The sequence below is a fragment of the Manis javanica genome, chromosome 9 (genome assembly GCF_040802235.1).
Source record: "Manis javanica isolate MJ-LG chromosome 9, MJ_LKY, whole genome shotgun sequence".
Taxonomy (NCBI): domain Eukaryota; kingdom Metazoa; phylum Chordata; class Mammalia; order Pholidota; family Manidae; genus Manis; species Manis javanica.
In genome coordinates this window covers 84,401,388-84,426,065 of record NC_133164.1, presented here as the reverse complement: position 1 = coordinate 84,426,065, position 24,678 = coordinate 84,401,388, and the positions used below count along the sequence as shown (strand labels likewise).

Below are 24,678 nucleotides of genomic sequence, written 5' to 3'. Positions count from 1 at the left end.
AGAGTCTGTCTTTTCTCCATTGTATATCCATGGCTCCTTTATCATATATTAATTGACCATATATTCTTGACTTTATATTTGGGCTTTCTATTCTCTTCCATTGATCTATGGGTCTGTTCTTGTGCCAGTAGCAAGTTGTTTTGATTATTGTGGCTTCCTAGTAGAGCTTGAAGTCAGGGAGTGTAATCCTTCCCACTTCATTCTTCTCTTCAGGATTGCTTTGGCTATTTGGAGTCTTTTGTGGTTCCATATGAATATTAGAACTATTTGTTCTAATTCATTGAAGAATGCTGTTGATAGTTTGATAGGAATTGCATTGACTCTGCAGATTGCTTTAGGCAGGATGGCCATTTTGACAATATTAATTCTTCCTATCCATGAGCATGGGATGTGTTTTGATTGATTGGTATCCTCTTTAATTTCTCTTAAAGAGTGTCTTGTAGTTTTCAGGGTACAGGTCTTTCACTTCCATGGTTAGGTTTATTTCGAGGTATTTTATTCTTTTGATGCAATTGTGAATGGAATTGTTTTCTTGATTTCTCTTTCTGCTAGTTCATCATTAGTATATAGGAATGCAACAGATTTCCGTGTATTAATTTTGTATCCCGCAACTTTGCTGAATTCAGATATTAGTTTTAGTAGTTTTGGGGTGGATTCTTTAGGGTTTTCTATGTATAATATCATGTCATCTGCAAACAGGGACAATTTAACTTCTTCCTTACCAGTCTGGATGCCTTTTCTTTATGTTCTCTGATTGCCGTGGCTAGGACCTCCAGAAGAATGTTGAATAAAAGTGGGGAGAGTGGGCATCCTTGTCTTGTTCCCGATCTTAAAGGAAAAGCTTTCAGCTTCTCATTGTCAAGTATGATGTTGGCTGTGGGTTTGTCATATATGGCCTTTATTATGTTGAGGTACTTGCCCTCTATACTCATTTTGTTGAGAGTTTTCATCATGAATGGATGTTGAATTTTGTCAATGCTTTTTCAGCATCTATGCAGATAATCATGTGGTTTTTGTCCTTCTTTTTGTTGATGGTAGTGGATGATGTTGAAGGAGTTTTGAATGTTGTACCATCCTTGCATCCCTGGAATAAATCCTACTTGATCGTGATTGATGATCTTTTTGATGTATTTTTGAATTCAGTTTGCTAATATTTTGTTGAGTAGTTTTGCATCTATGTTCATCAGGGATATTGTTCTGTAATTTTCTTTTTTTGTCATGTATTTGCCTGGTTTTGGTATTAAGAATGATGCTGGCCTCATAGAATGAATTTGGGAGTATTCCCTTGTCTTCTACTTTTTGGAAAACTAAGGAGGATGGGTATCAAGTCTTCACTAAATGTTTGATTAAAGTCAGCAGTGATGCTATCTGGTACAGGGCCTTTGTTCTCAGGTAGTTTTTTGAGTTTTCAATTTCCTTGCTGGTAATTGGTCTGTTCATATTTTCTTTTTCTTCCTGGGTCAGCCTTGGAAGGTTGTATTTTTCTAGAAAGTTGTCCACTTCTTCTAAGTTATCGTTTGTTAGCATATAATTTTTCATAGTATTCTCTAATAATTCTTTGTATTTCTGTGGTGTCTATAGTGATTTTTCCTTTGTAGACTCTCTTTCTTGATAAATCTGGCTAGGGGTTTATCTATTTTGTTTATTTTCTTGAAGATCCAGCTCCTGCTTTCATTGATTCTATTGTTTTATTCTTCTGTATTTTATTTATTTCTGCTCTGATCTTTATTATGTCCCTCCTTCTACTGAGTTTGGGCCTCATTTGTTCTTTATCTAGTTTCATTAATTTTGAGTTTAGACTGTTCATATAGGATTGTTCTTTTTTCCTGAGGTAGGCCTGTATTGCCATATACTTCCCTCTTAGCATGGCCTTCGCTGTTTCCCACAGATTTTGTGGTGTTCAGTTATTGTTGTCAATTATGTATCCATATATTGCTTGATCTCTGGTTTTATTTGGTCATTGATCCATTGATTATTTAAATTAGGAGCATGTTGTTAAGCCTCCATGTTTGTGGGCTTTTCCATTTTCTTTGCCTAATTTATTTCTAGTTCCATACCTTTGACATTGTACCAACCAGCTTCTCAGACCACAATCATTTTGAATTTACTGAGGCTCTTAATGTGGTCTAGTATATGATCTATTCTTGAAAATGTTCCATGTGCACTTGAGAAGAATGTGTATCCTGCTGCTTTTGGGTGTAGAGTTCTGCTTATTTTCTGTCTGATTGATCTGTCCTTTGGAGTGAGTGGTGTGTTGAAGTCTCCTAAAATGAATGCATTGCATTCTATTTCCCCCCTTTCATTCTGTTAGTATTTCTTTCACATATATAGGTGCTCCTGAGTTGGGTACATAGATATTTATAATGATTATATCATCTTGTTGGACTGACCCCTTTACCATTCACCATGTAATGTCCTTCTTTGTCTCTTGTTACTTTCTTTGTTTTGAAGTCTATTTTGTCTGATACAAGTACTCAACTCCTGCTTTTTTCTCCCTACTAGTTGCATGAAATATCTTTTCCATCATTTCACTTTTCATCTGTGCATGTCTTTGGGTGAATCTCTTGTAGGCAGCGTAGAGGCAGGTCTTGTTTTTTTATCCATTCAGTGACTCTATGACTTTTTAAAAATTTTTTACTTTTGATATCATTAATGTAAAATTACTTGAAGACTCCCCCATTATCAAGTCCCCCCTACATACCCCATTACAGTCGCTGTCCATCAGCGTAGTAAGATGCTATAGAATCACTACTTGTCTTCTCTGTATATACTGCATTTCCCATGTCCCTCCCCACCACATTATGTGTGCTAATCATAATGCCCCATTTTCCCCCTTATTTCTCCCTTCCCATCCACCCTCCCCAGTCCCTTTCCCTTTGGTAACTATTAGTCCATTCTTGGGTTCTGTGAGTCTGCTGCTGTTTTCGTCCTTCAGTTTTTGCTTTGCTGTTATACTCCACAGATAAGTGATATCATTTGATACTTGTCTTTCTCTGCCCAGCTTATTTCACTGAGCAAAATACCCTCTAGCTCCATCCATGTTGTTGCAAATGGTAGGATCTATTTTCTTCTTATGGCTGAATAATATTCCACTGTGTATATGTACCACATCTTCTTTATCCATTCATCTACTGATGGACACTTAGGTTGCTTCCACTTGGCTATTGTAAATACTGCTGCGATAAACATAGGGGTGCATATGTCTTTTTCAAACTGGGCTGCTGCATTCTTAGGGTAAATTCCTAGGAGTGAAATTCCTGAGTCAAATGGTATTTCTATTTTGAGTTTTTTAAGGAACCTCCATACTGCTTTCCACAATGGTTGAATTATTTTGCAGTGTAGGAGGGTTCCCCTCTCTCCACATCCTTGCCAACATTTGTTGTTGTTTGTCTTTTGCATATTGGCCATCCTAACTGGTGTGAAGTGATATCTCATTGTGGTTTTAATTTGCATTTCTCTGATGATTAGCGATGTGGAGCATCTTTTCATGTGCCTGTTGGCCATCTGAATTTCTTTTTTGGAGAAGTGTCTGTTCAGCTCCTCTGCCCGTTTTTCAATTGGCTTATTTGCTTTTTGTTTGTTGAGGTGCATGAGCTCTTTATATAATTTGGATGTCAAACCCTTATCAGATATGTCATTTATGAATATATTCTCCCATACTGTAGGATGTCTTTTTGACTCTATGTCTTTTGATTGGTGCATTCAGACCATTTACATTTAGGGCGATTATCAATTGGTATGTACTTACTGCCATTGTAGGCTTTAGATTTGTGGTTACCAAACGTTCAAGGGTAATTTCCTTGCTATCTAACAGTCTAATTTAACTCACTTCATATGTTATTGCAAACCATCAAAAGGTTCTTTTCCCCCCTCCTTTTCCTTCCTCCTCCAATTCTTTATATATTAGGTATCGTATACTGTACTCTTTGTCTGTCCCTTGACTCACTTTGGGGGTGGTTGATTTGATTTTGCATCTGCTTAGTAATTAATTGGTCTACTTTTTCACTGTAGTTTTATTTCTTCTGGTGATAGCTATTTAGCCTTAGGAACATTTCCATCTATAGCAGTCCTTCCAAAATACACTGTAGGGATGGTTTGTGGGAGGTAAATTCTCTCAGCTTTTGCTTATCTGGAAATTGTTTAATCCCTCCTTCAAATTTAAATGATAACCTTGCCAGGTAGAGTATTCTTGGTTTGAGGCCCTTCTGCTTCACTGCATTAAGTGTATCTTGCCACTCCCTTCTGGCTTGTAAGGTTTCTGTTGAGAAGTCTGATGATAGCCTGATGGATTTTCCTTTGTGATTTTTTTCTCTCTGGCTGCTTTTAATACTCATCTTTATCCTTCACCTTTGCCATTTTAATTATGATATGTCTTTAACATTGTCTTCCTTGGGTTCTTTGTGTTGGGAGATCTGTGCACCTTCATTGCCTGAGGGACTATCTCCTTTCCTAGACTGGGGAAGCTTTCAGCAATTACCTCCTTGAAGACACTTTCTATTCCTTTTTCTCTCTCTTCGTCTTCTGGTACCCCTATAATGCAAATATTGTTCCGTTTGGATCGGTCACACAGTTCTCTCAATATTCTTCCATTCCTAGAGATCCTTTTTCCTTTCTGTGTCTCAGCCTCTTTGTATTCCTGTTCTCTAATTTCTATTTGTTACTGTCTCCTCTACTTCATCTAATCTGGTTTGAAATCCCTCCATTGTAATGTTTCATTTCAGATACCGTATTAGTCAATGTTTGTATCTCTTTCCTGAATTCCTCCCTGAGTTCTTGAATAAGAACTGTAGCTCTGTGAGCATGTTTGTGATTTTTATTTTGAGATCTCTTTCAGGAAGATTGATGAGTTCAGTTTCACTTGGCCCTCTTTCTGGTGTTTGTGGGATTGTAGTTTGAATCACGTTCCTTGGATGTTTCATATTTGTAGGTGGCACCCTCTAGGGCCCAGAAGCTTTACTCTCTGGAGCTGCTCGGCCCCTAGAGTGATGGCGGGAGTCACAGGCGAGTGGCGCTGGTGCCTGTCGGAAGGAAAGATGTCTTTCCTGCTTCTCAGCTGCAGTGCCTCGTCTCCACTGCTAGAGCCAGTGGGCCAAGCATGCAGGGAGAAGCCTCTATGCTTTACACTTGTAGCTGCCGTAGGTGGGACCACCCTCCAGCTCGTCTGGCACAATGGTGAGGGCAGCTGGTTTGTGAGCTGGTGCTGGCCAGGAGGAAGGCGCAGCAGGCTGCATATTGCCGTGGAGGGGACTTGGAACTATGTAGCCATGCAGGGGGATGGAGTGCCTGAAGTTTCTGAACATTTCCAACCTGCTGGCCAGAGTGCACCCAGACCATTTTGTCCATCTGTCCTTTATCCGTAGCAGCAAGCTCTGCCATCCTTGCCCCTTTAGCAGCCTTCTCACTGCTGGGAAGTCTCTCAGACTGCCCACCTTTCTTTTGTCCCAGCACAGCCAGATGTGGATCCCTGTTTTCCTGGTATCTCAGTCTCCCCAAGTATTCTGCCTGTCTTAGCTTTCAACCCCACTAATCTCCAGAGCACCATGTAATGTAGGTTCATGCTCCCTGAGCAGATCTCCAGGGCTGGGTGTTTAGCAGGTGTAGGCCTCCACCCCCTCCCCACTCTGTTTCTCTTTCTCCCTCCAGGGAGCTGGGGTGGGGGAAAGGCTTGGGTCCTTCCAGATAACAGCTTTGATACTTTACCCTTTTCCTTGAGGTCTGCTGGTTTCCCCAGGTGGAGACAGTCTACCACAGCCTTTCCTGTTGCTCTTTTCAGGATTTGGTGTATTTGCTATATTTTCATATTATATGTGGTTTTAGGAGGAGGTTTCAGTCTCACCTCTCATGCTGCCATCTTTCTGGCCTGGCATTTTCTATTTTTCAAGGCAGATTGAAGACCTAGTCTGTGATTACTGTTCAGCTCCGTTTAGCCTGTAGTCAGTGGCCCATGTCTGGCTGCCTCCCCAGAGCCCATGCAGCGACACTGCTCATGTCCCCCTTTGGAGTGGGTGGGCTCTGCTTTCCAAGCTCTGGGGCCACCTGCAACTACTTTGCTAATGGTGCATCTACAATATCCACAAACATTACCTCCTCTACCTTATGCCACCTCCCCACCTCCCACCACCACTCCCCACCTCTGCAGGCCCAAAACTTTGGGTTATTGGTTAAGTGAATGTCAGCTGGTCAAGAACAGAGGCCACCTACATACCAGTCTAACTTGTCCACATGAGGGCTGGTGTGGCCTCTCCCTGGGTTAGCAACAAGGCTTGTGGTTCTTTTTGATCGTGGCCTCCTCAGGAGGCCGCTCAGGTGTTTCATGGATATTATGCACAGCAGTAATCTGTAGGGTTGATTCTAAGTTGGACTTGGGGTGCTCTCAGTGATGGAGAAAACTCCAAAGAAGCAACCAGCATCTGGGCAGCTGCTGTTTCCTTATTAAATCTTAGGTAAGGTGGGCGGCAGGCCACATGCTGGACCTCAGCCCTGTGTCTTCATGGAGCATGGGCCATGAACACCGATTGCAAAGGCTCCATGGACCCACTGCTGGAATATTAGAGGGAATGAGCTCTCTTCCAGCAAGGCTACCTAGTTCTCTGTGAGCCAAGCTTTTCCTATGGTCCTGAATTATAGTACATAAATCCTGGGTGTTTTGCAGGGATTGTCCTCTTCTAGATGTTGCAAGAAGCTAGGTCTTGCAACAAAGACTGGGTCAGTGGCAAAGAGCCATGCAATGTAGAAATGCAGCCTGAGCTAAGGCGGGGTTGGGAAAGGGAGTAAAGGTGGGTGCAGGCGTAAAAAGGGGATACCTTTCCCTGCCTGTCAGTCTGCTGCCTTCTACAAGTAGGGTGTCCAACTCTCAAGGTTTGCCCATGACTTTGAGAACCAAAACTGGGGCAAACCAAGATGACTGGTCCCTCTACATTGGGTTAACTGATAACCTGTCACAAAGGGTGGTGATGGTGTCACGAGCACAGGTGTCTGACTTCTTCCTCAGGGATTTTCACAGCTCCCTATGATGGGCGATACCTCATCACAGCCACCCTCACTCCTGAGAGAGATGCATACGTGGAAGCTGTCCTGTCGGTCTCCAATGGCAGTGTGGCCCAGCTGCACACAGCCGGCTACAAGAGAGAATTCCTGGAGTATCACCAGCCCCAGGGGGCCCTGCACACTTGTGGAGGCCCAGGGGCCTTCCACCTTATTGTGCACTTGAAGGCAGGAGATGGTGTCAACATAGTGGTGACTGGGGGCAGGTTGGCTCACACAGACTTTGATGAGATGTATTCCACATTTAGTGGGGTTTTCTTATATCCTTTTCTTTCTCACCTCTAGGGAAAAAAGAGGAAAGGTAACTGTAAGAACTTGGAAGTTTTAATATATTCAGTTTATGTAGGTAATGGAGCACTGGTCTAGTTTTCTACAGCCATCTCATCACCTCCCCCAAGATAAAGGTTCTACCTGGCTGCTAGACCACCAAGCCTTGGAGGTCCCAGGCAGACAGCGAGGAGCTGTAATTGGTTATGTGGCCACTGCCTTCTGCTGCTCCACTGGACGACTGGAGTCAGGAATCGTTGCAGCTCCCAGCTCTGCACTGCCTGCTCTGGACCCATAGGGTGCCCCCCAGCAGGGCAAGGCCACAGGGTCACATCCTGCTGATGGAGAGGGAGAGCTGCTGGGCTATGGGCTGGGAGGAAGTGGGCCAGCACACCTGGTACCTGGGGCTACAATTTTGACTGGAGAGCAGAACCATCGCTGACTATTTTGTCTTTCTTTATGCTGCATGGAGAAGAGAAGTTTAAACACCGAAGTGCTGTGATGGCACATGCCACTACTGATCCACGGGTCGTCTGGGCTGCTGGGGCTTGGCTCCCTGCTGCTCACATGGGCTTTTGTCCAGCAGTGAAGGGATGCACGAGAGACTGTCTCTGCAGCTTGCTGCACTCCTTGAATGACATGTACAATTGAGTGCGAAGACAGGGAGTGCCAATAAAGATTAAACCACTTTCAGTCTGGTGCCTTTTGGGTTGATGGTTGTTGCTAAAAAGCAAACTGCAAATTTCTTTTATGGCTGTAGAAAGTAAGCCTGAATAAGTTAGTCTGAACTATGTTACTCCTCAGAATCCAAGCTCTACACTTGGGTTTTTTCCTTGTCCAGATAGACCAGACATTTTAGAGGTCAAGACCTCCATGTGATCCTCACAGCTGACGAGTAGCTCCTCCAGGGGATGTTTAACATTCATATCTAATGAGACCGCTGGCTGCAGAGCTCACAGCAGATGCAGTGCTAAGAACCCTTAGGTTCCCAGGCAACATGAGGCCCAACATAAAACCACCCCCCTGAAAGCTGAGATCATCTGAGGAAAGCAGTCTTTCCATGGAGAGCACGTTCTGTTCCAGGGACACCAGGCATGTTACTCCTCCAGCAGCAGGCACAGAGACCTCTAGCCGCAGGTGGTCTGTGCTCATCAGGTTCGTTAAATCCGTTGGCCAATCAAGGGTCCTAGAGCCCCAGGGGAAGATGTTTTCTTGGCCTGAACCAAGCCACTAGATGCTCTTATGCTGTAAAATTACTTTTTGAATTTTCAAGGCTGCTTGCAAATGAGATTACAGTTGCCAATGGACACTTCAGAGCAGCTTCTTCCTCAGCCCCTGCGCCAGCCAGGGAGCCATGACCAGGAGCTGAAGATTTACTGCTTTTGAGCTTTCAAATCCAGGCCTCTGCCCAGAGCTGGTGGGGAGTCATTCTCATCCCATTCCCATAGGTGGGGAACTGGCTAAAGGTGGCTGTCAGAGTATTACTGGCTGTTCTAAAAATGACTCATGGAGAAACCCCACAGCAGAGGAACATTTTCAGGAAAACTCAGCTGACATGTGTACATGCTTCTGCCCCCCTCCTGCTCCCTCCCTGGACCTTAACTCGGCACCACAGGGGGGCAAATGCTCCACAGCCAGAAAGGCAAGGTCCAGGCAGAAGGGTGACAATGACCACTTTCCTTCTGCTCCACAGTAAACTTGTTCCTCGTCTCTTAGCAAATCTTGATGACTCACCAAAAAAGGTGGATTTCAGCTGTGTGTACCCAAGATAGGCAAAGGAGATGAGTCTAATCACAGCAGGTCCTGCATTTACATAGAGATAGAATAGGCTGAAAGCCGGTCACCCTCAATTAGGAGACAGCTTCTTAAATGAAAGGTTGTCCTTGTACAAGAGAGAAGATTCAAGGCCAGCTGAACTCAGGGCTATGGGCACAGCAGCCCCTTCCAGAAGTTGACAGCCCGTAAGCTCAGACGCATGAACCAAGCCCTAGGACTTGATCATTTAACCATGCATCATCATTTCAACGTGTAACCAGGTTACAACTTTTGAAATAAAGGAGCTGTTGCTGAGAAAAAAGGTCAGGGCACTTCCTTAAGCAGAGATGAGACTGAGACTTTTTTCTCCACCCCCCATTAGCAAATGGCCTCATTTAAACGATTACTAACAAACCAACGAAATGATTCACAAGAAAAGAATGCAAATCAATATAAAACTGAAATTACCTCCCTGTTAGCACAGTCATCTAGTTTTCTCAGAAACCCTATCTTTTAAATTGTTTCTCATCACTGATTTGCAGTTTGAAAGGAAACTTTGTGATCAGAGACAGGCCCAAGTCCATGCCTGCAGAACTGAAACAAAGCTTTCCATATATCCGTGTCCACTTTCTAAACACACATGCGTTTCCCATATACTGCCCCACCAAAGGGAAGGACAAAGGCCGAGCACCCAGATTCAAAGGGGGCATAGTGCAGCAGGGGGCAGCTGCAGCCCGAGAGGCCCTCTGAGAGCTGCGTGCTGGACCCACCTGCTCCTCCCTGAAGCACTGAGCTGTGTCCCTTAGGACCAACCCCCCATCTTGAGTTCTTCCTTCCTATTCCTAAACACACCCCAAACACCACAGTTCCCTTCACTCTGTCCTCTCACCCAGCCAGGCCGTTACATCACAGTGCAGCAGCATGAAATCAATGAAAGTCCATGCTCGGAGGCACACGCTCCCGGAGGGCTTTGGGATTCAACACATTCAACACATACTGCATCTGGCAGGACCCAGCAATCTGAGGGGTAAAAAGACACTCGTTTACATAGTATTTGGGATGTGGTTTTTGATCCTAGAGCGATTGCACTAACTCTCCTGAGCTGATGAAAACATCGGGATTGCTAAGTAGCTAGTATTCACCCTGAGGAAAGGTTAATGAAAGGTGGGGGGAAGAGGCTCTTAGCAGGACTCTCAGGGGACCTCACAAGGGCTGGGGGGCAGGAGGGAGACAGCCTGGAGGACCCCAGTGAGAACACACCTGAAATTAAGTATGTATGACTGACTCTCCCTGGCAGGACCTACAAAGCAAGAGAGGTTAGTTCCTGTAGTTGTAGCCTCATTTGTGGAGTCAGGTTTTATAAAAATAAGCACGAAAAAGAAGTCCTCTCTGGACAAATTTAAGTGTCAGGAAAGATCAAAATGCTAATTAATGGAAATGATCAGTTTCTGGCAAGAGTACAGAGAAGATGGTTTAAATGTCCTCTGAAGGAAAGAGTCAAAGGCATTCAAGTTTATGTTTGTTTATTGTTGTAATGCTTTGTTTTGAACATCAAACACTGCACCGAAGTATGAGCCATTTATCTGAAGACAACTGTCTTTGCCATAACTAAGAGTTCTGTTCTGATGTTTACAATTAATTTCTGACAAAACTTTTTAGTGCAACTGCTGTCTAATAATCAAATGCTTAATCACAGACTGAATATAATTAAAGAACAATTTTTCCTCCTCCTTTCCTTACCTTCAAAACAAACTAAACAGGTAGTTTTCATCTGGAAAAAGCACTTACTTTAAACAAAAACTCAATTTTTAACCGGTTCTATTAAACTCCACATGTTCTAAAACAGGGGAAAAGGCCACCCAGAGCACACAGGATACTTGAAAAGATGATAAAATTACCTGGAAAAGTCCTTTCTTACCAACTTGCAAAAATAGAAAGTTAATGTTTTACCTATTTCTAAAAGCTTGTCCGCACGGTCACAAAGACACAGAAGGCCGAGCGCGGTCTCACAGAAACTAGCACTTCCCAGCCATCCGGCTGTCACTCACTCAGCTGTTCTCCCCATGGGAGCAGTTTTCATTTTAGGACACCACACTCATAAGCTTATTCTTTGTCGGGCTGAAAACTACACAGATGTTTTTAAGCACAGCAAGCACAGTACCCTTCCCACGGACTAGGTGTACACACTCCAGGCCCCCACGAGGGGTTCCTGGTGCCTGCCAGAGACACGGGCTCGACACCACAAGCTTCAGTACAAGGACATTGAGGTAAAACACCAAAGTCTGGCTAAACGAGGGAGCAGGAAGGGCCCCCAGTCTGCAGGCAGTCTCCCCGTGATGCCGCCCATCACAGAATGCCTGGGGCTAATGCTTCCTTCCTTAGCTCACCATGTGGGTCTGTGTACAAACACTCAAGGGTAACTCTCTTTCACAGAAAGAACAAATGTCATTTGTACCAAATGGCAATGGATTTTCAGCATAAACTTAATACTTGAACACTACAGTAATAGTAATCATCTACCTTCAGCAAGAGGGACTCCTTTAAATAAGGAAAGACACTAATTAGTATATGTACCCACTGGATCAATCTGCAGTGACAAAATGACAAAGTCTAGTGCTTATGGACACTGGGACAGATACCAACCACCTGCAGAGCAGGGCTGAGAGGGCTCCTAGGCTGGACCCTTCAAGCAGGTTCCTGTGCCCAGAGAGGAGGGCGTTATCAAGAACAACAAACCATCTACCCAAAAACTCTTGAAAGGACAAACTAAAAGGTCAACAAGTGTTTTAAGAGTTTCCATACTGCACATATGCAAAGCCCTACTAAGCTCAGGTTAAATGCACAATGCTCATTCTTCTAAAGCAAATGTGACCAAGAAGACACGCCGATGGCGTCTACGAGAAAGTCAGATGCATGGCTACTCTGCTAGGACTTAATTCATTAACTGGCAGAACCTCACATGAACATAGTTTCCCTAACCTACTGTATACAAATAAACTCACTGAATGATTAGTCCTTCAACTACTGAAGGGAGAAAGGCCTGCATAGGAGGAAGTGTGTGCCATGTGCCATTCCTCTTCTGGGAACAGTGCCCCCAGGTGCTGCCACTGAGAACTGCCTTTGGGGATCCTGCCACTGTCTCTGCATCCAACAGACTAGGAAAAGTGGCTGAACCTTGTAAGCTGGGGACTTTCAACACTCCAATCTGGAAAACAACCACCCCATTTCTCCATCTCTAGATCACTGTTATTTTGGACGGAGCACACTAAAAGGAGGAGAACCCCCTGTGCCAGCAGAGGGAAAGCAGAAGTGGAAATGGAGACCTGTCTCGAGTCATAACCACAGCTGCCCCTCTGCTCACTGCTTTCTCACCGATGGAGGCCTACGCTTCACCATTATGGTCCCCTGAAGCCTTCCTCTCCAACAGTTCTCCTGGTTTTAATACTGAGGTGACTGTCAACCTCCAGCCCAGTCTCTCCAGGCTCTCACAGTCAAGAAGCTGACAGAAAAGAGTCCTCCCTGGGTGCTGCCTGCTCAGACTCTGACACGAGTTCATTACACCCAGGCTGTGTAATGGAGCTACGGGCGGAGGAGCAAGGAGCAGGGAAGGACTTCCAGACCCAGTGCACGTGCACATCTGCACCGCAAACAAGCTGTCCTTGGCTGTTTTAACCAGCTCCTGCTGTGAGTGCTGCCCTTACAGACATCAGATCCACCCTGTAAGGCCTGCCTCGCCAGGCCAGGGATCTCATCACCTATTAGTCACCTACAAGAAGGTGATGATCCAAGAGGCTTTTACTCCCCAGAAGCCCATGTTTGTGAGGCTGGGATCAGTGGTCCTGGGATCCCCTGGCTGGCCCCCCAGTGGCCCCCCTGGTTCACGGTAGCAGAAGAGGAGGAGTCCACAAGAGAAACATGTGCAGGCGGCCAAACCGACATCACTACCCGGACCGGACCTGGAGCAGTTCAGTCAACTGAGCCCCTTAAATCAAGCCCTGGTTTTAGAGAGCCTCTCAGCTGCTAAGTAGAAATTATAACACTTTACTTTGTACAATGTTCTGGTCCACTCTAATTTAGCTTTTTTTCCTTCCTTTTATGTTATCCAATTAAAGGAACACTCAGCAGAGTGTGCACGAAAAGAACCAGTGACAGGCACCCAGGTCTCACCCTCAGGTCTGAGCTCCTTTCTCCCCAGGCCTCTGAGCTGCACCCCTGAGCCCAGCAGGGGAGGAGGACGGCCACTCCAGCTCCAGTTCTCACTGTCCCTGCTGCTGCCTGGCTGTCAGCAAGTCTTGTCCCACACCTGTGGCTTGGAGGGTAGCCCAGTGTCCTCTGTCCAGCAGAAGTGCCGGTCACCTTCCCTTGCTTTGAGGCAAGTGACTGAGGACGTCTCCCTGGAGGTGCCGCTTCAGGCCAGGTCGTCCAGGTCCACTTTGCGGATCGGGTCTCGCCAGTAGCAGAACGAGCTAAACTCTGGGCATGGGAAGGCAGAATTCTGCTCCTTATCGAGAAGTGGGAACACGTGCTCCACAAGCTCGCTCAGCCTGTGATACCTAGGGGAAGGGATTGGGGAAGAAACAGACTGTTACTCTGCAGCTGACCTAAGAGCACAGGATTTTAGGTTGTGAAGCTAGTTACTCATGTTCCTCAGACTGGTAGGATCCGAAACAGGCATCCACCCCTTTTCAGGGCCCTGCCTTCCTCTTCAAAGTCTAGGATAATCAGCAATTCCGTAATAGCCAATGGAGAGGAGAAAACACCCAGGCAAAGAAGCAAGCCTCCAAAAGGCAGACCCAAGTCTGATAACCTCCAGCTGGGACTGATCCTTAGTACCTGCCTGTCCGCAACTTCCCCGCTGGGCTGAGAAACAAGAGACACTTACGATGACTTGTTCCCTTTGGTCCTTTCTTGTATTAATTCACCCTTTGGGTTCACAGTGAATATTCTGCAGTCTGGAACTCCAACTTGCATGTAAGCATAGACATCCTGCAGAAGAAAACATCAGATGGTGATTACAGAGAGAAGAAATTAGGAGAAGCCGCTCTGGTTTCTTATGAGCCAGAAGAGTTGCATAAACAGAAGACTGTCTACAGAAAACGTGTGGAGCTGGGTGCAGTGCAGCTCTGAGCTTTAAAAACCCAAATTATGAAGTGAAGCCAAACCCAGCACAGGGAGTCAGAAAGCTTGTGTACTGAGGAGACGCCAGGGGCCTGGAGCAGGAGCAGAGCCCCCCACTGCCTGCCAGAGCCTGGAAGCAGCGCCTTCAGCAGGTCTGGTGACTCTGGGGAGACAGGCTGGGAAGCATCACTGAGAGTGAGCACTCATGCTGTGGTTCTGGGGCAGATCCAAGGACACAGCTTAGAGCTACTTAGAATATGAGTCAGAACTACCTGAGGACATGGAGTGGAAGCCACAGAAGCAAACAAATACTCTTCATCATGTACCAAAATTCTAGGGCAGATCTCCACCTACAGAGCCTCCCACTTGGAGAAATTTGGAAAAGAAAAGTGAAAACCCATCTGGCAGAACAGATGTTCATTTTACTCATACAACTGGTCTGAGAATCATGACATGGCTGTTCCCTAAGAAGCACCATCCTCCCACCACATTAGGACGTGTGGCCCAGAGGAGACACTTACATTCGGACGGTTTCCAAAGGCAGCATAGAAAGGCTGCTTAGGTGGAGCAAACAGACTCTTGATATCATTTAGACACTCGATTTTGAACTTCTCTGGTTTCTTTTCTATCACTTCCCTAGGGGGTAAAAAAAAGTATAGTCACCAAATTAAAAACTGTAGTTTTTCCTGCTGTGTGGTCCAGAAAAAACTTCAGTGTTCATAACCACCTGATTTTTTTAATCCTTCTTAACTGGTATCTTTATCCTTCTTGATCAATCTTTTCTTGACCATGTGTGACACAGTCTGCATGAGGTGTGAGTCAGAAAGCTATGGGGGAGCCAAAGGACCAAGAGACACAGCAGCCACAAACCCGGCCAGGGACTGCCACCCTCACGTTCAGGCCCCTCAGCGCCCCGCCCACCCACAGGGGCAGCACTGCTACCCAGCAGACAGGTACCTGTGGAAGGCAGAGAACAAGCTGCTGGGGGAGAGCATCAGAGGGCCCCGGGGCAGGATGGTGCCCTTGTCATTAACCCAGTGCAGGTAGCCTCGGGTCATGTCGGCCATGCCAATGGCGCGGGCAGAGCAGTACAGAAACTTGTAGCCATTCCTGAAAGAGAACATGTCCTGTTTAGCCCACAGACTTTGGCTAAAGGATAAGAGGCACTTTTCTTATAAATATTCAAATAAAATTTCCTCCTTTGACATGAAAGTCAAATTCTTGAGTTTAACAGAAAAGCAGTTAGGATTATAAAGTTCTCACCTCTCCATGGAAATCACCATGGAGAGAACCACATGTAGGAGGTGTACATGACTAGGGATTGCCAGAGGTACAGTGCTGTTACAGCCTCAGCACTTAGTCCTCGAAAGCTACACTAGATAACAGATGACAATCATGGACTATTTTTAAAGTATCTGCTGTAAAGGAAAGATACATAGGATCTTAGTTATAAAGACAATTTCACAACACAAACCATTTTGTAAGGAGCAAAACTGTGCCTGCATAACTGATGTAATTTTCATACTACAGTATTTTCAATGAATGCTTAAGACATTGTAATTTATTAAATCATTATAACACATATGTATTATGGTCCCACAAAGGCCATGGCACTGCTTTCTCATGGCACTGCCCTGGTGGAGAAGACCCATTGGTGAAATGTTGCCCCCACACATAATGTATTACCTTTTCAATAGAGTAACAACTTAAAAATACCCATTAACTAAAAATGAAAACTGGTTCCCTTATTAAATTATAGCTAAAAAACCCCAATTATAACAGTAACTATAGAAACAGGTAGTGCCTAAGACAGCATTGTAAGGATGAGGTAATACAGGTTAAACATGTACTGCAATGCATGCACACAGCTCGAGTTCTATAAATGGTGGTTGCTTCTTTTCTTTGAGGCTACAGAAAGGAACGGAAAAAAGCAGGAAAAAATGCTCTTTTTCCTACATTTCTTAATCAAAACAGGATTCTAGCTCACTCGACTGTGTTGACACATGGGACAGGATACCTACTCATTGATGGCATGGTAGAGCTTTGCTATACCTTGATGAGTCCAATCTTTACCCAGCTGTGGAAGAATCTGTCCCAAAGCATCAGACCTAAAAGCATTAAAATAGGAAAAGCTGTCAGGAATCAAGCATATAAAGCCAACTGTTTTCTTATTAATTGGCAGCTGCCAAGACACAAGGGGTAGAGGTGGAGGCGGACACAACCACAAAGGCGATTTTATCATGGCTTGTGCAACAGCGGGGCAGTCCCTGCAGAGGCAGGCATCCATGAGCAACTTCTCAAAGTAGCATCAGACACGAGAGCCCAATACTCATTTTCAGAGAGAATTTAAAACCACACAGTCTCTTTTTCTCTACCCCAATCTCAACAGTTTCCTAGCTGTGCATGTGTCTTTTCAATGCCAGAATCTGAAAACCAAACGACTGAACCTGAAAGTTGTTTTTGGCATTACATTCCTATGGTTCCACCCATTTCCTCCATCCCTAAAATGACTGTGTGGACTGTGGACTGTACTCAGGTCGCCTCAGTGCATAGGCCTGCACCTCCCCTCCCCGCAGTACAGCGGGATCCTGCTTACTTGGTGATTGTGCCATCAATGTCAGAAATGACCACCTTGTCGTTCCAGTTCCACAGGTAAATGGTTCCCGCACAGCGGCAGGTACCTTGATACTGGGTTGTAATACTAAACACAACATCATTTGGGCCATCTTGGAGCTTCAGTTTTGCCTATTATAAAAAGTAGAAGAATAAGAAAATCAAGGGAAAATTCTGAAAATTACGGGTACATTGCTTTGACAGAATTACGAGCAACAACTAAAGCCACGTTTTCCAAAAATATGCAGTCACTGAGAGACTGCTAAGGCTATGTTAAGTGAAAAGGCATCCTAATCTAAAATAAATATTGTAACTGTAATAGAAGAAAATCAGCTGAAAGTATGCAGGTTCAGAGAGAGTCTGAGTATTTGCAAAACAAGAACCAGTGTTTCAGGACCCTAGTGCAAGGCAGGATGGGTTCTATCAAGTCAGCCACATGGGGCCCAGGGCTGCACTGCCCACTCACAGCAAGCTGGGCTGAGGGAGCCGCAGCCTGAATGGTGTTTGAGGATTCTAAGAGACTTTTCTGGTCCCTCCTAAAAATCAAAACCTCTCTGTTCTTCCTCCGTACCTGAGACTGCCCTGGGGTGCAACGAGACCACTTTGCACTGAAAATAAGTAAAAATCAGGGAGTGGGAAGCTGAGTCTAAACAAGAAAACATCCTTTCTCTAATGTGGTGGCTCCTGAGAGATATGTGGCCCAGTGTTGGGCTGGCTTTGTTAAGATTCATCCAGGAAGCAGGATAAAAATACAGAATCTTTCCAGAGACGGAGGTGGGAGGTCAGAGGTGGCAGAGGTTCCCCAAGTGATCCTCGTGGTCCCCAGGGATGCGGGACACTGTTCTGTGGGTGAGCATTTCCATGCCCACATACTGTGTAGTGTGTGTAAGGCTGGGACTGGGTGGAGAGGAAATGGACCTAGTGAAACAGTTACTGAGATAATCTGACTGCACCCACATGGATCACACACTACTCACAATCTGGTCCGAGGAGAGTCGAAGAGACTTCTTATAGCTGGTTGTGCTGCTGTGGCCTGCAGGCTCCGTGGGGACAGGGTCCACTCTGATCGATCCTTCGAGCTCCTGTGACCCCTCCTCACTTGATGAGTCATCCTCAGCCGGCCTAGTCAACATGAACCCAGTTACTGAGGAGGCAGCAAGGTGTTTTACTGATGAGAACTTGCCATTCAGGATCAAGAAAAGAGACCTTAGGTCCATTTTAGGAATGGGGAGAGTTATTTCCTCTATTTTCACATGCCTGAAAATCTGCATCACAAAGTGACAAGGTCGCACCACCCTCCCTCTCACAACTGGCCAGTAGTCACCTGGGGGCCATGACTGGTCATTTTCTGCTATGACCAGTGAACACCAGGCCTATTAACTCTTGTTGAAAAGGATATATATGTTTCAAAAGATAAAAATTAACAGAAAATATAATTGTTTATACTGATTTAAAATGTTACAAAAGATTTTATTCACCTTTTTTAAAGAAGGGGTAAAGAACAAGGAAATGCTGAAGTTAGGGGAGGGGGCAGGGGAGCATCTGGCTGGGGAAGGATGGGTCAGAAGAAACGAGATTCGGGGTCATGGTGGCATCTCTCAGGGCCACCAAACTGCATGGCCACAGCCTGTTACTTCCTCCAAGAGACAAATGGACCCACACCAATTTGAGAGTTTCTTCTCTATCTCCTTTCTGCAACTGACAGGAAACTGGGGAGCAGGGGAACCCAGGACTGCACATCTTAAGACTCCTCAAAATTCCCTCCCCAGGGCCTACATCTCACAGGCACCTGATTCCATGACTTCAGGATGGGAGCAAGGGATTTAGGAAGCAGTGATAATTATATTTACCCCTCTAAGCTGGTAGTGTTTCTTAGGAAGAATTTATCATCTGCTAACTAACTGACTGGCACAAACAGGCCACTTACTGTCATGTATGTCCATAGGAAAAAGATGTTTTCTGACTAAGAATTAAACAAAATTGCCCAGATCAACCAGAATGCAATGGCCAAGAAGGGGCTTCCCAAGCACTGTGGGCCCAGAGGACAGATGCCCACCTGCCACTGGCTGGTTCCTTTGTGCTTGATGGCAGGTCACCAGTCGATGGTACCTCGGATTTCCCTTCTTTGGCCTCTGGCAGCTAAAACAGCAAGGTAATAATGGCAATGTGCAATTCTTCCCTGCTACTGCAAGCAAAACTTCATCAACATACCATTCGCAACAACATGGATGGAGCTAGAGGGTATTATGCTCAGTGAAATAAGCCAGGCAGAAAAAGACAAGTATCAGATGATTTCACTCATCTGTGGAGTATAAGAACAAAGAAAAAACTGAAGGAACAAAACAGCAGCAGACTCACAGAACCCAAGAATGGACTAACAGTTACCAAAGGGAAAGGGACTGGGGAGGATGGGTGGGAAGGGAAGGATAAGGGCGAAAAGGAGGTATTACAATAAGCACACATAATGTAGGGGGGCAGGGCTCAGGGAAGGGCTGTACAACACAGAGAAGACAAGTAGTGACTCTATAGCATCTTACTACACTGATTGACAGTGATTGTAATGGGGTATGTGGTGGGGACTTGATAATGGGGGGAGTCTAGTAACCATAATGTTGCTACTGTAATTGTACATTAATGACAGCAAGAAAAAAAAGACGGTAAATTAAAGAAAAAAAAAACTTCATCAACAGCCCTCTCCAGGAACAATCGAAACTGCTTTCTGAATCCACAACTTAAAATGCCTAAGAAACAGACTTTATCTAGTTTGAGCCAAAGAACAGGAGCCTGAGACGGAAGTCATATGCTTTTACAGAAAATGCTGCCACTGCCAAGCCAGAGGTAAACATTGTAAAACAGCACCATTTCAAGTCATAAAATGAAATGAAACTGGCCCACAGTCATCAGGGACACCAGGACTGCAGAAGACCAGTGATGGATGCCATGCCCCATCCTGTGAGGGAGGGTAACAAGCTTCTGGTGGTATCTGGAAGGTGAGGCCATGAAGTGGAAGGAGCACAGGCTTTGGAGTTGGACTCAAGGTCAAACCCAAGCCGAGTCCCTCTGGTTCTCAGCTGGCTGAGCTGCTTCACCTGTCCACGCCATTGTCTCCTTACTCGTGAAATGGGAACTGCCGGGCTGCAGCAGAACTGAGAGGTAATGAATGTAAAGCACCTGGTAACCTACCATGTAACTACTCAAACATGGGGACTATTATTATTGAAAAGGGTGCTATATAGACCACACTGACTTTCTTGCACTTGCCAAAAAGGTTTTTGGAATAAATGAAAGATTCACTTCTTTTCGGCCCACAGAAAGGGTCACCCCGAGGTTGGTTACCTGTTTGGCCATGCTCTCTCTCTTACGCCAAAACCACCAGCGACCAGATTTCTTTGGCATTTTGTCTTTCACCCAGGACTCGACTGTAGCCTAAAAACAAGTTCAGTTAGTCTAGCTAATCTGTCAGTCACAAAGTACCCAACTACTTTCTACCATCAGCCTGCAGGACCGTGCCTCACTATGGAAAGTGAGCAACACACCACCTAATCTCCTCTAAAGCTTTACCACCTCTGAAAGATGGTCAATGTCCTCTTTTGTGGCAGTTCTGTTGTATCAGACTGGGTGGCTAGCTATGTAGGAACAGCTAGCTCCCTTAGGGACAGGCAAGCGGGCTGCTCTCATTTCTCTACCCTAGGAAAACATGGTTTTTATGAGGACCAACTAGGCTAATCATGTCTTCGTGGTGGACAGTTGCACAGCAAACCTTCAGGTTCTAGGTAACAGGCTTATCAACAATAATTTGACCCCACCACACTCATGTCATGCTTCTGGTAGCCACATCACTCTCTTCTTACTGCCTCTTCCCACATTAATAAGAGAAAAAAGTTTTTATATTCATTCTGTATTTAACAATAAAATCTGTCAACTTTCATACACAATCAGAAATGGCTATAAATATCTAGTAAAGAAGACAAAGATGTGGCAGCCCAGCTAATTTCCTAGATTTGGGGCACCAGACAATTTGAGTGGGTACATAGAACTCTTTGAATCTCTTACAATATTGAATTAATTTTACAATATTATAACTTCATATAGTACCAAGTTAAGAAATACACACATATGGACTTTTCTAAGTACTATACACTGTAGATACTTTTGAAAAGGCAACAGATGGCAGGACATCTCACCTTAGGCAAACTTTTCTGGAATACTTGCAAGCTAAGGATCATGGGAGCAGCCAAAGCCCAGTTATAGTAACTGTGAGAAGTAAAAATTGTACAAAACCATTAAAAAGAGGGTAAAGAGCAAGAGAAAAGAGAAGGGGGCAAAAAGAGAGGGAAGGAGAAAAGAGAGGAGAGGGAAAGGTAGAAATAACATGAATTCCTTATTCTTTCCAATGAAAAGATGATAAGCTGAATTTTTTGTCACATGAATAATCTTTGTGTCAAGACAAACATTTCTAAAGACAAAAGGAGTAAAATCTGTAAAACAGTAACATTTCAATGCTTCATTTAAAAATAAAGTTAAGGCTTCCCTTTTGCTTTAGTCATTGCCCATGAGGCTTATTTATATGAGGTAGCATATTTTACAGCAAGAAACATTAATACTTATAAAGAACACATAGCAAAAATCCTGCAGGAGTATTTAACAATTAAGAAAGCAAAAGTATTTACCGGTTATATATCCGTATTACAAGGTTAGGATTGTCTATGAGTCCAGGGTTTTCTGCAAATTCGTGGTAAGTAATAATATGCTCCATGAATTTTTCTGCAGTGTAAAGTAATGAACCATCTGGTTAGAGATTACATAAATTCCCATATGAGATTACTCCTGCACTGAAGGGACTATGGGATAAAATAAGTTCTTTTAAAAGGAAACTGACTTTTTTTTATACCCATCAAAATCAAAATGTCAGACATTTTCCAGGATGAGAATGAACACTTTTCTATCTTCCCCCTCTTACATCACTTCTCAATCACCTCAGTTAAAGAACAGAAGGAAGGAACATGCCAGAAGACTTTTAGGAAAACAGATTACAGATGTGGCCAGAGAGAGGAAAACACTAAGACAGACATGCACACACTATAACAAAAATTGTGAGCTTCATTCCTGATTTTCAAAGGAAGGAACATTTTCCTGTCAAACAACTGCACAACTGGGAACGTGCATGGGGATCTTACACCTTGCAGGGCACGCTACATTAAAATACACAATCAAAACATTTTACAACTGCTGGGAATAAAAAACTAACAAACACATACCATATTTTAGCTTAGGGTCTCTCCAGAAATAAATCCCAAGGTCTTGCAGAATAAATGAGATTTCACACCTGCTTCATACCTGCACTTTAGTAGATCCAGCCTACCAGAGAAATTTCTCACTGAGACAGTTCTTTCCAACTTGCATAGTATACTTGCATAGTTTCTGCCTTCTTCAGTAACAAACTCTACCTAAATTACCCATTTTTTAGGAGTATAAATTTTATAGTTCACATAAACTATATATTTTCCATTCTCCCCTCCTCTACCTATATTTTTAAACTGAGGGCTTATGAGTATTATAGTAAGAAAGTGGCCTATTTAATTCTATCCCTACAAAGAAACACTGGCCATTACATACTCTTAATTTCCTGCAAAAAATAAATAGAATTAAGAGATGGACAAGAAAGAGGCATAACCAACACCTTGTGACTCTGCAAAGGAAAAAATTCAGGAAAACAGGGCTCAGGTACCACCATGCTCCATGCACGACTTCAGTTGCCCCAAGGGTGAGAGCAGACAAAAGGTGACACTAGTTGTGGAAAGAAAATCTTTCTTTAGAGGCAATTCAATTAAGTACTACCAGACGAAGTATTAAAGAGTTTATGTTATAAAGGAAGGTAAAACCAAAAAGGCTAAAGAACTTGGGATGGCGACACATGCCAGCACACACACACACTCACAACCCACACCAGAGATGTCTAACCTACTTCTGCTAAGCAACTTCATTTCTTTTAAGCAACTTTACTTTCCTGAGCCAATTCTTGAGACTGAGACAAAATAATCCCTTTTACTTTTTGCCACAAAGACCATTTCTCAAAGGACAATCAGTTTTTGACAACTTGAGACCCCAAGTCTAAGGCCACTGCTTTCAAGGAGAGCAGCTGGACCCCAGGCCAACAGAGAAAACAGGCAGTGTGAGCTGACCCTGGCCACTCAGCAAACAGGACAGCCTCTGAGCTCTCAACATCTCACTGTGAAATGAGAGAGCCTTCCCAGCACACTTCCACATCCAAGCCATTTATCTGTAATGTCACCCCCTAAGAGGTACTGTAAGTGAGGGCTAAGGGTCTGACATCAAAGGGAGATCCCTGTTACCTGCACAGGATCACTAATGAATCTAATACCCTGAAATGGCTAAATAGCAGGTTTTCTATCAGGCGAGGAGCAGGTTGCTTTCTTAAGTGCAGACAGGGCACAATGGCCCAGCGTACCTTTAGAAATTTCTCCATTCTCACTGAGGCCCCCACAAAGGGAAAGGGTGACGTCAGGCAAATCCATGGCAGAATCTGAGAGGCACTCAGTGCCACTATCTGCAGCCGCGCTTCCCACGGACTGTGGGGACTGGGAGCCAGAGAGCGTGTCAGACTCGAGCCATTGCCTGGAGCCAGGGTCTGATTCACTGCAGACAGGGGAAAGGGAAAAAAACATTTGCCTTATAGCTTCTTGTATTCCTACCCAACTACAGGGTTCTCGGGGGGTTCAAATCAAATAATGTATCCCCTTCAAAAAAGGAACAGACTGATTTGTATCAGACAAAGCTTTTCTTAGGTAGCATTTACAATCCTATCATAAATGACATTAAAAATAATAGCACTAGTGAGGAATTACCTGTGAATAAATACGTCACAAATCTAGCCAAATCATTCACAATAATGCACACTTTCAAACTATGGCCTTTCTGATTTTAACTAAAGGAGTCTCAGAGTTATAAGCATTTATTTACATTTCCATGATGAAAATGACAGAGTAATTAAGAAAAATTTGGAAGCCTTTTGGTCCTTACTTCAAAAATGGCCCATGGTACTATATACATCCTACAGAAAATTACTGTAGTCTGGGGCCGTCTTATTTTTTAAAACAAGGCTTTTCTAAATTCATTTGTTACTTCACAAAATGGAAGAAATTAAGAGAAAATTTTCAGGAGGCTAGATTCACCTTGGAAATGTTTTGAAAAGTTAACCAGGAAAAAAACCTGTTCTTTACACTTATCAGGGCCAGAACGAATATTCTAGATGTTGAGGCACAGAGGCCAGCTTTTAGAAAGTGACCCTAAGGGGATCTTTATGTAATGGAGCATTTACTTGAGACAAACAGAACAAGGAAATGACCTCTTTAGTCTTAGTCATGAATGTTTATTGTGCTACTTTTTGAATGGATATTTAATGTCATACTGAGCTACTGTCCTAGAATTTTCTAATTTTTTAATTTTATTATAAAAGCTGGTATATTTAATGTACGTGATCAATATACAATCCAGTGAGGTTGCAGGATTTTTAGGGAAAAAATTTCAAATTTGAACAGTAGGTGGCAGCAAATATATGTCAAAAATAGCGGTTTCATCAGCTATTATGTTTTGCATTTGAGCCAACAGATTTAGGCTTCTGGAAATTCTCTCTTAACAGCAATGCATACCCATACCACAATACTGGAAGTGGTGAAAAAGCCAAAAAAATATAAAGCAGCACACCTGTTTTATGCAGGGATCCAGGGGCAAGACTGACCCCTGGGTGAACACAAACAGAAAGTTGCTACACATTCACAAAGACATGTTTCTTCCTTCTCCTGGGCACATAGCTAGGTCCCCTTCAAAATGGCCACATGACCATTAGACTCAGTGGCTTGG

At 44.1% G+C, this 24,678-nt stretch overlaps 2 protein-coding genes across 6 annotated transcripts in view; one reads left to right on the top strand and one right to left on the bottom strand.

Annotated features, from left to right (window-relative positions):
• EMILIN2 (elastin microfibril interfacer 2) overlaps positions 1–8,004 on the top strand; it is a 70,338-nt gene extending 62,334 nt beyond the window's left edge. Inside the window, exon 8 of the mRNA XM_037018270.2 lies at positions 6,992–8,004. Coding sequence (XP_036874165.2) covers positions 6,992–7,329 — 338 coding nt within the window. The 3' untranslated portion in view covers positions 7,330–8,004. The remainder of the gene's footprint in view (positions 1–6,991) is intronic.
• Positions 8,005–10,572: 2,568 nt separating this feature from the next.
• The window catches only part of LPIN2 (lipin 2), an 89,003-nt gene continuing 74,897 nt past the window's right edge, over positions 10,573–24,678 (bottom strand). For all 5 annotated transcript variants that reach the window (XM_037018314.2, XM_017668901.3, XM_017668903.3 and 2 more), the window contains 12 exons: positions 23,267–23,454; positions 21,468–21,561; positions 20,982–21,051; positions 20,134–20,223; positions 18,854–18,936; positions 17,775–17,919; positions 16,781–16,929; positions 16,206–16,292; positions 15,142–15,294; positions 14,706–14,820; positions 13,949–14,052; positions 10,573–13,619 (listed from right to left, as the gene is read on the bottom strand). In XM_037018314.2, coding sequence (XP_036874209.1) covers positions 13,475–13,619; positions 13,949–14,052; positions 14,706–14,820; positions 15,142–15,294; positions 16,206–16,292; positions 16,781–16,929; positions 17,775–17,919; positions 18,854–18,936; positions 20,134–20,223; positions 20,982–21,051; positions 21,468–21,561; positions 23,267–23,454 — 1,423 coding nt within the window. In that variant the 3' untranslated portion in view covers positions 10,573–13,474. The remainder of the gene's footprint in view (positions 13,620–13,948; positions 14,053–14,705; positions 14,821–15,141; positions 15,295–16,205; positions 16,293–16,780; positions 16,930–17,774; positions 17,920–18,853; positions 18,937–20,133; positions 20,224–20,981; positions 21,052–21,467; positions 21,562–23,266; positions 23,455–24,678) is intronic.